The sequence below is a fragment of the Lemur catta genome, chromosome 21 (assembly GCF_020740605.2).
Source record: "Lemur catta isolate mLemCat1 chromosome 21, mLemCat1.pri, whole genome shotgun sequence".
Taxonomy (NCBI): Eukaryota; Metazoa; Chordata; class Mammalia; order Primates; family Lemuridae; genus Lemur; species Lemur catta.
In genome coordinates, this window is record NC_059148.1 from 6937051 (window position 1) to 6948731 (window position 11681).

Sequence of the window (11681 nt, forward strand, 5' to 3'; positions counted from 1 at the left end):
CACGGGGCTCCTCTTCCAGCCAGCGGGCAGGAGCTGCCCTGGGTGCCCCGGTGCCAGCGGTGGAGACCCTTTCTCTGGGTGTCTCTACAGGGCAACAGCCAGCTGCTGTGCTCCCTGCCCCTCGAGGAGTGCTCCCCACCACCGTCGACTTAGTGGGTCTCGGGAGGGGCAAACACATGTCTCACACAGATCATGTGTCGAACACGTGGTGAGTGGGCATGGCAGGGGGACCACCGGCGTTGTCTGAGAAGCTGCAGTGACTCAGCGTGCTGGGGGTGCTGGGGGTCCCCCGTGAGGTGAGCAGGGCCCAGGCCTGTCTGTCAGCCTCCCTTCTCTGCTGAGGCTGACAGTGGTGGAGCCGCCCCATCCTCCTCCGGCCCAGATGTCCTGCCGCAGCGCCTGCTGGACAAAGCAAGGGCTGGCTGTCGGGCCAGCCGGGGTGGCCTTGAGATGCTGGAGCAGAGGGATCCCCATGGCTCTGGATGCCACATCTGAGCTGTGCCTAATGTCCCTAGGCTCTTCACCTGAGACAGGCTGACCAGGATCACACCCACAGGCCTCTGAGGAGGCCACAGAACCCAGGCCCACCTGGGCAGGGTTTCCAGGCTGGAGGTGTCTCTGGGGTCCTGGGGGAGCCGGCCCATCGTCGTCCTCATCATGGGCGTGGAAACAGACTCAGAGGGGGCCGGGAGATTCTCTAGCTACTCAGAGAGGGGTTGCAGAGGCTGCATCTGAGCCCAGGGCTGCAGCATGCCAGGGCCCACCCTCAGCCAGCCCAGGGAAGGAGGCCTGGACAGGGGTTGAGGTGCTGTGGGGGCCAGGGAGCCCAGGGTGGCTGCCCCTCCCCGTGTGCCATCCCTGGTCTCAGAGTCTGCACTGGTTGCTGGGTGAGCAGGGATTGTGGAGCCCCAATTACTTTCCCTGTCCCCTGGCCTTGCTGGTGCCCTTGTCTGAGGAGTGGGGTTGACGGTCACCCCCTTACTGTGCCGTGGGGATGTTATGAAACCCTCAGGAATGAGGAAAGTCTGCGCCTTGGGCTGTCCCAGGGAGGCAGGGGCCCCCATCCCTCCCTCTCCCTCCTGTTCTCCTTGCTACTGGGCCCTGTGTGAGGCTGGGGGGTAGAATGGTAGACTGACGGGGCCTCCGCAGAAGACAGATGCTCATTAAAGGAGCCTGCACAGCCTCAAGACACCGATGCTAGAATGGGGCATCTTTGGGTGAAAACCCTGCCGAGGGATGTCTGGTGTCCACTCAGCACTGGCCTCCACTCACTTGTCTCTGGGGCTCCCACCCTGTCGAAGGCTGGGTGCGCCCCAGGTAGGCTCCACGTCAGCCCCAGGCTGCCCTCCATCCAAGGACCTTACACACAGCTCGTGTGATTATGATGGCGATGGTGATGGTGGTGATGGTGATAGTGGTGATGGTGATAGTGGTGATGGTGGTGGTGGTGGTGATGGTGGTGGTGGTGGTGGTGGTGGTGGTGGTGGTGGTGATGGTGATGGTGGTGGTGGTGATGATGGTGACGGTGGTGATGGTGATAATATGATGGTGATGGTAATGAAGGTGATGATGGTGATGGTGATGATGATAATGTGATGGTGGTGATGGTGGTGATGATGTTGGTGATGGTGATGATGGTGGTGATGGTGATGATGATAATGTGATGGTGATGATGTTGGTGATGGTGATGATGGTGGTGATGGTGATGATGATAATGTGATGGTGATGATAGTGATGATGGTGATTTTGATGGTAGTGGTGATGGTGGCGGTGATGGTGATGGTAATGGTAGTGATGAAGGTGATGATGGTGGTGGTGGTGATGCTGGTGATGATGATGATGATAATATGATGGTGATGATGGTGATGAAGGTGATGGTGGTGGTGATGGTGATCGTGATGATGATGACAACAAGGACAGCAAATGCCTCCAGAGCTCACTTTCACCTTCACAATCCTGGCCATGGGTCTGCAGGAGCAGCCAGGCCTGAAGCCACTGAAGGCGCCACACTCCCAGTCCTCTCTCCTTTCCTGGACCGAGTCTTCTCCCCTTTGATATTTCTTTGTTGTTAACTGTGAGGACCCTGTTAGTAGAGGCCCAGAACCTCTATGTCCTGGGAAGTGCATCAACACTGACCTGCCTGTGACCCCTCCTTCCAGGCCCTGCCTGGCCCAGGGTGGCAACTTGATGTTAATGGGTCAGTGGGCCACCTTGATGTGACCTGGCCAGAGCCCCTGGCACGCGATGCAGGCAGGGACCGCCCAACCCCTACAGGGTCCCGGGGCAGTTGATTGTCATGGAGGGGCTGTGGCCCCAGAGACCCCCTCAACCTCAGTTAAACTACCGCCCACCCTAAAACCACCTCCCTAGATTTGTCTCCCCTGAGGCACCATCAGGGTCCCTCCCTCCCAAGCTAGACTGTCACCCAGCACCTCCTCCTCTGTCCCTTTGCTCCTTACAAACAATTTTGTTCTCTTTGTATGGGGGGGTTTGAGACAAGGTCTCACTATGTTGCCCAGGCTCGTCTCCAACTCCTGGGCTCAAGCAATCCTCCCTCCTCGGCGTCCCAAGTAGCTGGCACTACAGGCACATGCCACCACCGCGCGGGCTTCCTTGTGTTGTTAAGCTTTCCTCTTCTGTGCATGTTTGAGCCTCCCGACAGCCTCTTCAGCAGAATCACTGCTTTTTTTTTTTACCTGCAGGGCATTTTAGAAACCTTTCTCTCCCCACGCCCCCCCACCCAACCCCTGTGAGATGCTGACCCTGCACTAAGGTGAGAGGCCACTGGGCTCTGTTTACACAGGCCTTGACAGGACAGTGGTCTTCCCTGACCCTTGGTTTCCTTTTCATTAGGTGGGGGTTAAGGTGACCTCTGCTGGGGCTGTTGTGAGGATGGAGGTGGCAGCGCCCACCCGCAGCAGGCTCTCGCTCACAAACCAGGTTGGCACACTGTTTCTGTAAAGGGCGTGATGCTAAATAATTCCAGCTTTGTCGGCCACGCAGTGTGTCATAACAACTCAATCCCGCCGTGGTAGCAGGAGAGTGGCCGCAGCAGTGCGTGGGCACACAGGTGTGGCTGTCCGCCAGGAGCACGGCCTCCACAGAAGCAGCCGGCCTTGGGCTGGTGCACCAGGTGCCAATAGCCGAGGAGGTGCTAGGCCCCTTGGCTCTGACGGGAGGTTCCACTCTGGCCACCTGGACATAGGGCTCTGACCTTGGCCAGGGGTGACTCTAGTGGGGTGTCAGGCTGAGGAGGCCGTTTGCTGCGTTGGGGATCCCTCCTCCCCTGGAAAGGCCCACTGGCCGCCCCTTCCTGCCCCTGGCCGGGCACACCTCTAGCCCTCTGGGATGCTCCGCGGTCTCAGCCAGCGCCGCCCCCAGCTCAGTTTCGAAGGTGAAGGGCTGGGCTGCTCCTGGGATGGCTCAGGCAGGTCCCGTCCCGCTGCTGTCCTGACTGGGGCTGGTCTGAGCTGCTGCGAGACCCGCACGTGTCTTTTCTTGGCAGAATAAATTCTGCGCAGGCAGAGGCGCCCGCCTGCCTTGTTGGCCATGTTTCACAAGTGCCGAGGGCAGGAGGACACGTGGGGCTGTGGTCGCCCACTGCAGTGGACAGCAGACCCTCCTCCGCGGCCTGGCTCCTGGGAGGGGCCCCATCACAGCGACCCTCCACTGCTCAGCTGCGCCCGCCTCGCCCCAGGCTCGGCAGCCCAAGGCCCACGTGGATGTGCTCCTGTGGCGCCCCCGGGTCCCTGCCCTCGTACTCAACCTGCCTGCTCGAGGCTGGCACGCGGCCTCACAGGCCATGGTCAGCTGTGTGCAGGCGGCAGACCCAGGGGCTGGGGCGGTGAGGGCTGGGGCTCAGGTCGGGGTGCTCGCCCTGGGAATGCATGTGGGGCCTGACGGAGGGCAGGACCCAGCACTGGGCGCTGCAGGGCTGGGCACACGGCCCTGGGCAGGGGCGGGGTGGGGCAGGCAGATGGCGTGGGGGCAGGTGTGCGGTGTGCTGGGCCCAGGCCCCTCGTGGCCCCTCCTCAACCCCCCCAGGGCAGGGGCGTGTCCTCATTAACATCATCAGGGGATGAACCCACACTGGCCGGGGGATTAAATTAGCCACAGCATCAGGATGGGCCCATGGTGGAGACAGAATTGTCCCGATAATTAGGCAGCAGTGTTTGTTGGTGGCCTGATGGGGCAGGGAGGAGGGGGAGTGGGCTCTGGCCTCCTGTGGGGGAGGGACACTGGCTGAGTCCCTGGAGCCCAGTGGCCTGCACTGGCCACGTCCTGGGCTAGACTGGGCTTCAGCTGGACAGAGCCCCCAGGGCGGGGCTCACTGGGGCAGATGCTGAGCAGGGTGGGCAGGACGGGGCGAGGCTCTGGGGCCCTGCAGGTGAGCACCCGGCTTTGGCCAAGGATGAATGCCTGAGGTGTGGGCGCTGGGCTGAGTGTCCTGCCCACCAGAGGGTCTGCCTAGACCTGTGGGCTCCTGGGCTCCTGCCCTCGTCCTTGTACCTTTGGGCCAGCTGAGGCCCCTCCCTCTGACTCCCCACCATGGCACCAGCCACGCAGCAGGGTGGCCGCCGATGGTCAGTGTGTCTACAGCACCTGGCCGAGCGCTGGAGGGAGCACTGAGGGAGTGGACAGCCCTCGCGTGAGCCTGCTGTCCAGGCCTCCAGCTGGGCCAGGCCCCTGCCCCGCCAGCCGCAGTATCTGTGACATGGAAGGTGGCCCCTCTCGGGTGTCGTCCGGGCTGGGAACTTTGGGACGATGCCACTTGGGTTAGGCATTGGGGGCTAACCCTCTACTGCCCAGCCAGGCCTCTCAGCACCCCAGTGCCAGGGTGCTGGGAATCCTCCTAGCCCTGGGGCTACGGGCAGGTGGCTTCCTCCCACCAAACCTCATTTTCCTCATCTGTAAAATGGGTCAGTAAACTTGACCACCGCCCCCTAGGGAATTCATTGGACTGAGGGGCCCAGCTCAGGCCTGGCTTACTGGCCCTGGGTCCACCAGCGTCCCATTGTCTCAGGGTGAGCCCAGACAGGCCCGGCTGGGCAGGGGTGAGGTGTGGGGCTGGGCCTGGAGCCACCTTAGCCCAGGTGCAGCGCCCTCCTGTGTGGTGGGCGTCCCTGCCCGATGGCAACCTTACCTGCCCGCCTAGGCCCTGCAGCCTCGTCCCCGAGAAGATCAATAAGGAGCAGGGCCCGGCCGGGCGGCTGGGGCTGGTGGCCACACCCACAGGACACAGGGCCCTTGGCAGGTGGACTGCCCCTGGGGAGCTGCTGCCGCCCTCCTGCCCGCAGCACCTGCAGTCCCAGAAGGACACAGGAAGTGCTCTGGGAGGGAGAGCGGCCCCTGCATGTGTCTGTGGGCCGGAGGACGGACGGCGGGTGGGCGTGCGTGTGAGAAGCGAGTGAGGACATGGGGACAGATAGACGGGGAGGGGCTGAGTCAGCCGCGAGGCCGGCGGGCGCGGGCGCGGTGCTGGGAGGGGTGCCCTGGTCCTCTGTGGTGGGGGACGGGGACGGCACGGGCCCGCCACCCCCGCCCGGAGCTATTTCTGGCCTTGGTGTGCTGAGCTGTGGCCTCCTGTTCTGCCTCGTAACTGTGGTCTGTGACGTGGCCGCTTCATGGGGACATGGCTGGTGTGTCAGAGGATCCTGAGCTGCCCGATGTCCCGGCCCCTCCACCCCAGCCTGGGGGCAGCAGCTCGGAGCCTGCCTGGAGTGCCCCTCCCAGCTAAGAGGGCACAGGAGGGCCAAGTGCTCCTCACCTGTCCTCGTGGCAGCCCAGCCCCCCACAGCCTCGTTCCCTCCCCGGCCACGGTCCTTCGTGCTTGGCTGGACACGCCTTGGGGCCCCTCTGGGCAGCACTGTGGCTCCTGGCCCACTCTTCCTCCTGGACGGTCTGGGGTGGGGCAGGGCAGGGCTTCACCACACGTTCAGTGCCTCAGTTTGCTAATCCGTAACGTAGTGCTGGTGGGACCCTCCCAACAACGCGGTGGAGGCGGGTGCCTTGCTGCCCCATTGCGCATGGAGGCCTTGAGGCCCAAGGGCACTGAGCCGATGGACGAAGGCTGGTGCTCTGGGCCTCCAAGGCGCCATCTCTTAGCTTGCCAGGTGGAAGCAGAGGCGTCCCTGGGGGACAAGAGGGCAGGGCTCCAGGAGCCGTGGGAACGGGGAGGACACCAAAGAAGGCCATCCAGCTAGGCTCCCGCTGCAGCTCCGGCTCGGCTCCGCTGCTGCTGGGGTGAGCTGCTGACCTCAGCAGCCTCCTGCCTGCCTGCCTGCCGGAGCCTCCCGCCCCCCCTGCTCACGCCCCCCTCCAGCCACATCCCTCCCAGCCCCTCCCCTCGCCCTCCCACAGTGCACCCTGTGCTCACGGGAGCTGGTGGTGCAGGTGCCCACCGGGGCCGCCTGCTGCTCGAACTGGGGCGATGCACCAGGCCCGTATGCCACCCCGCGTCCTGGGCCTTAGCCTGGTGGTGTGGGGTCCTGTCCTCCTGGGAGAGCTCAGAGCCTTCCAGGCAGGGCCGGCTCCTGGCACTGGAACCCCGTGCCCCACCCCAGCCCTGACAGCAGTGCGCTGTCCTTGGGGAGGGCCCCAGCGGTGACCGTGACCGGAGGAAAGAGGAGCAAGGCTCGGCCTGGGGATGGCAGGCGAGGCACAGTTTGTGCCGCTTGGAGATGGGGATGGGCGATGAGGCCCACGGCTGGGGAGAACCGCTGGGGCCCGGGCAGGCTCAGGTGGGCACGGGGCCGGCTGGGTCGGGGCAGCTGACGCGGGGCCTGGGGGTGTGCTCCGAGTGCTCTCTCTGTGGGAGCTGGGGCCGCGGCAGGGCTGTCTGCTCACATGTGCGGGGTGGGGCATTGAGCTCGCACTGAGAATTGGGGGACAGAAAGGAGAGAGGGGCTGGGAGCAGACCTGGAGGCCAGAGAGGCCTGTGGCCCAAGGGCTGCAGAGCCAAGGGGACAGGTCAGAGTGAGGGCCAGCGAGGCCTTCTGGGGTGGGGTCAGAGGACCCCCCCATGACCTGGCTGGGTCTCCCTCGCCTCTAGGGCCCCTGCTGCGAGTACAAACCTGTGCTGCAAAGTTGGGTTTGATTATCTCATAAAAAGATGCCCCCTCCTGCTCGCTCTGCAGAGGGGTTGCCATGGAGACCAGCGGGCAGGCCCCAAGGGGGCCAGGCTGGAGCCAATTACCGCGGCTGCGGCGGGAGAAAGCCCCCCTCGCCCAACTCTCAGAAGTTGGTTTCCGAAAAGCAGCCCTCGGTGGGGACGGAGCCGTCGCGCCGTTGTGCCTGGTTCCTGCTTCCTGGCCGGGCTGAGCACCAGGCGGCTGCCCCAACATGCCCCTGCCTCCCGTGGCTCCATCCTGGAGCCCAGCCTGGGGCATTCGCAGGGTGGGCACAGTGGCCTCGGGAGGGAGGAGACTCCCAAGCAGGGACTCGCTCTGGGTGGTGGCACGGCTCAGTCCTGATGTGGGGGGTGTGGGCACCATGTGTGCCAGGCGATCTGTCTCGGTGGGACCAGTTGGCAGCAAGGTGTGGGCAGTGGCCTGTGCATGGCGCGGCCGGTGATGGAGCGGGGCGGTCTGGGCCTGCCCGGGAGCTCCTGGGGCCCCCCCTCCCCGCCCCAGGTCCCTCCAGGAGCAGCAGGTGAGAGACGGGGGGCGCTGGCATGACCGGGCCCGCCTTCCCAGGGAGGGAGCACAGGAGAGAGCAGCGAGGGTGGCCGCGGTTCACGTCGGACGTCGGGGCGTGGCCTCTCCTCACACAGCTCACCCAGGGCTGGGTGCCCAGGCCGGGAGGGGCACCCCCATCAGGGCTGCCTTCTCCCTGGCAGCCAACAAATGGCCTGGGGGTGACAAAGGAGGCCCCCAGGCTATGGGGAGGGGGTCTCAGGACCTGGGGACCAGAGCCTGGAAGGACACTCATGCCTGGTGACCACTGCACTTGCTGGGCCCTGGGTTGGGCATCTGCATTGGCCCGGGCAGAGGGGACCCAGTGGGACAGGGGCCGAGCGTGGGTTGGAGGGCCCCAGGATCACACAGCTCTGGGTGGGGGACGCTGGCCTGCTGTCCGCTCCGTTCTCCCGCCTGGCTCCAACCCCAGCACTCGGCCGGCCTCAGTCTGCAGAGTCCTGCTCTTAGCCAGCTGCCAGGGACGGTGTTAGCTGTCAGCGCAGGTGTTAGCTGTCAAGGAAGGTGTTAGCTGATAAGCCGCAACCCTCCCAGGGGGATTCACATTTTAATAGACTCAGTCCTGAAGGCAGAGAGAACCTTCAGCGGGGAGGGGGCTCTCGGGCCGGGCTGAGCGGGCTGAGCGAGGCAGCGATGCTCACTGCCCGCAAGGCCAGGTCTGGCCTCGGCACCCCAGCAAGGGCCTGCTGCCAGTACAGGTGCTTGGTGAAGCCCAGGTGTGTCTGCCCCCAGTGGAGGAAGAGTAGCACCCACCGGAGGCTGTCCTTGCCCAGGGTGCATCTGGGTGGGAGGGGTGAGGGCAGGGGGGTGGTGCAGGCACTGGCTGGGAAGCAGCGAGCTCCTCCTCTCCTCCCGGTGGAGAGAGAATGAGGCCAGGGGGCGGAGGCTTCAGGAGGTGTTCCTGCCAAGTCAGGAAGTGCCTGAACGGAGGCTGTGTGGGGGAGGGAGCAGCCTGCCTGGGGGGCACTGGTCTTCCCAGCATGCACCCTTCTGTTTCTGGGGTAGCAGGGGTGCTAGCCGGACAACCCCAGCCCTGTTATGCTTCCTAGGCCCTGCTGATGTGGGGACCCCGGGAGCCCTGCAGGGCTCTCTGTGTTCGCGGGAGCCCTGAGAAGGTGTCTGCAGTTGTGCGCACCTGTCCCGGAGGTGACCCAGGGGCTGGCAGTGGCTGACCCTGAGCGTGTGTGAGGGAGGGCGGGCGTGGCGTGGGGAGCCTGCAGCGGGGTTTCCTGGGGAGGAGCATGCAGCTCCCACCGCACGTGACAGCCCGGCAGCCTCCGTGTGGCGTGTGGAGCAGGGATCCCAATAGCCTCAATCCTGGGGGTCCCGGCCCAATTCCGGGGGCCAGGCTGGCTCCAGTACAACCCCCAACATCTGTGGGACCCCGCGCTGGCTAACCGCCCTGTCCTCTGCCCTCAGGGAGCCGGCTTCTGGCGTGGGTGCTATGGCTGCAGGCCTGGCAGGTGGTGGCCCCATGCCCAGGCGCCTGCGTGTGCTACAATGAGCCCAAGGTGACAACGAGCTGCCCCCAACAGGGCCTGCAGGCTGTGCCCACAGGCATCCCGGCCGCCAGCCAGCGCATCTTCCTCCACGGCAACCGCATCTCGCACGTGCCCGCAGCCAGCTTCCGCGCCTGCCGCAACCTCACCATCCTGTGGCTGCACTCGAACGCGCTCGCCCGCATCGACGCCGCCGCCTTCGCCGGCCTCACCCTCTTGGAGCAGCTGGACCTCAGTGACAATGCACAGCTCCGAGCCGTGGACCCCGCCACATTCCACGGCCTGGCCCGCCTGCACACGCTGCACCTGGACCGCTGTGGCCTGCGGGAGCTGGCCCCTGGCCTGTTCCGAGGCCTGGCCGCCCTGCAGTACCTCTACCTGCAGGACAACGGGCTGCAGGCGCTGCCCGACGACGCCTTCCGAGACCTGGGCAACCTCACTCACCTCTTCCTGCATGGCAACCGCATCCCCAGCGTGCCCGAACGCGCCTTCCGGGGCCTGCACAGTCTCGACCGCCTGCTGCTGCACCAGAACCACGTGGCCCGCGTGCACCCGCAGGCCTTCCGCGACCTGGGCCGCCTCATGACGCTGTACCTGTTCGCCAACAACTTGTCCGCGCTGCCTGCGGAGGCCCTGGCACCCCTGCGCTCCCTGCAGTACCTGCGGCTGAACGACAACCCCTGGGTGTGCGACTGCCGGGCCCGCCCGCTCTGGGCCTGGCTGCAGAAGTTCCGCGGCTCCTCATCGGAGCTACCCTGCAGCCTGCCCCCACGCCTGGCCGGCCGAGACCTCAAGCGCCTGGTGACCGGAGACCTGGAGGGCTGTGCTGTGGCCGCCCGGCCCTCCCGTCCCATCTGGACCGGCGGGCCCACAGACGAGGAGCTACTGGCGCTGCCCAAGTGCTGCCAGCCAGACGCTGCAGACAAGAACTCAGTGCTGGAGCCTGGGAGGCCGGGCTCGGCGGGAAACGCACTGAAGGGGCGCGTGCCGCCAGGCGACAGCCCTACAGGCAACGGCTCGGGCCCACGGCACATCAACGACTCCCCCTTTGGGACCCTCCCCAGCTCGGCTGAGCCCCCGCTGACCGCTCTGCGGCCTCAGGGCTCTGAGCCCCCAGGGTTCCCCACCTCAGGCCCTCGCCGGAGGCCTGGCTGCTCCCGCAAGAATCGCACCCGCAGCCACTGCCGCCTGGGCCAGGCAGGCAGTGGGGGAGGCGGGGCGGGCGACTCGGAGGGCTCCGGCGCCCTGCCCACGCTGGCCTGCAGCCTGGCGCCCCTGGGCCTCGCGCTGGTGCTGGGGGCGGTGCTCAGGCCCTGCTGACCCCCGGTGCAAGAGTGCTCCGCGGCCAGCTGTGTGTACATACGGGGTCTCCCTCCACCCGCCAGCCAGCCGGACGGCCGGCCCCGCGGGGCAGGCCAGGCCAGGCCCTCCCTGCTGGACCCCTCCCGCCCGCCACCCCATCTCCACCCATCATGTTTACAGGGTTTGGCGGCAGCGTTTGTTCCAGAACGCTGCCTCCCACCCGATCGCGGTATAGAGAGATATGCATTTTATTTTACTTGTGTAAAAATATCGGACGACGTGGAATAAAGAGCTCTTTTCTTAAGCTGTGGCCTCTGAGGCTGAGGGTGCTGTGGGCGGCGAGAGGCGGGAGTGGGTGCCGGGGGTGCAGCCACTCCCCAGTCATGAGGCCTGAAAGAAGGGGAGTCACTGGGACACCGGGCGGCATGGTGCACTGCCAGCCCAGCCACAAAGGCTCAGCTCGCTCCCCGAGAGCGCGGCTGACGGAGCACGTACCAGGCCCACGGGCCTTGACGTGGCAGCTTGTGGGGGTGTCTGCTCTGGGGCCCCCAACCCCAGCCAGCCCAGCCTGAGCTGCCCCCAGGAGGAGGCTGAGGGTGCTGAGGGCCAGAAGGACCCTGCCCCCGCTGCTGGGGGTGGGCAGGAGCGGGAGACCCTGAAGGGGTGTTGGGTGGGGGAGGCCCGGCAGGGCCGTGTGTGCCCTCACACCGCTGCCCATGGTCGCCTGCCACTGCCACGGCCCCAGTCCCACACGCGTGTGCCCAGGGCACCCCCACTTACACCACAACCACAGCCCAGATGCAGGCCCCCATGGCTCTGCGTGAGCCTGCACACACGTATGCACACAACATACGCACACATGGCAGGGCAGGGACCACACGTGCACACACATGCACGCACACGTGTGCTGGCAAGTAGTATGAGCAGCACAGGCAAAAATATGCATAGGCACGCTTTGCTTCCCAGGCCTGGCCAGAGGACTTGGAGACAAAGGGAAGGGGCCACGTGGCCGGAAGCCATCCCAGGGAAGGGCCCCCCACCCAGGGCAGAGGCTGGCGAGAGCGGAGGGAGAGGCACATGGTGCCAGTGCCGGGGAGCGCGTGGGGAGCGCTGCTGCCATGCCAGATGGCCGTGGGGGCGGCCGGGCTGGGAGCTGGGGGAGGGGATGTGCTTGGCAGCCACCCCC

General features: G+C 65.6%; 1 protein-coding gene across 1 annotated transcript; it reads left to right on the plus strand.

Moving 5' to 3' along the window:
- The first annotated feature begins 1761 nt into the window (after positions 1-1761).
- Positions 1762-10799, plus strand: RTN4R (reticulon 4 receptor). Its single transcript, XM_045535105.1, has 4 exons — positions 1762-1818; positions 2160-2286; positions 2866-2940; positions 9114-10799. The coding sequence occupies exons 1-4, from the start codon at positions 1762-1764 to the stop codon at positions 10511-10513; spliced, it is 1659 nt and encodes a 552-aa protein (XP_045391061.1). The 3' UTR covers positions 10514-10799.
- Positions 10800-11681: the final 882 nt, after the last annotated feature.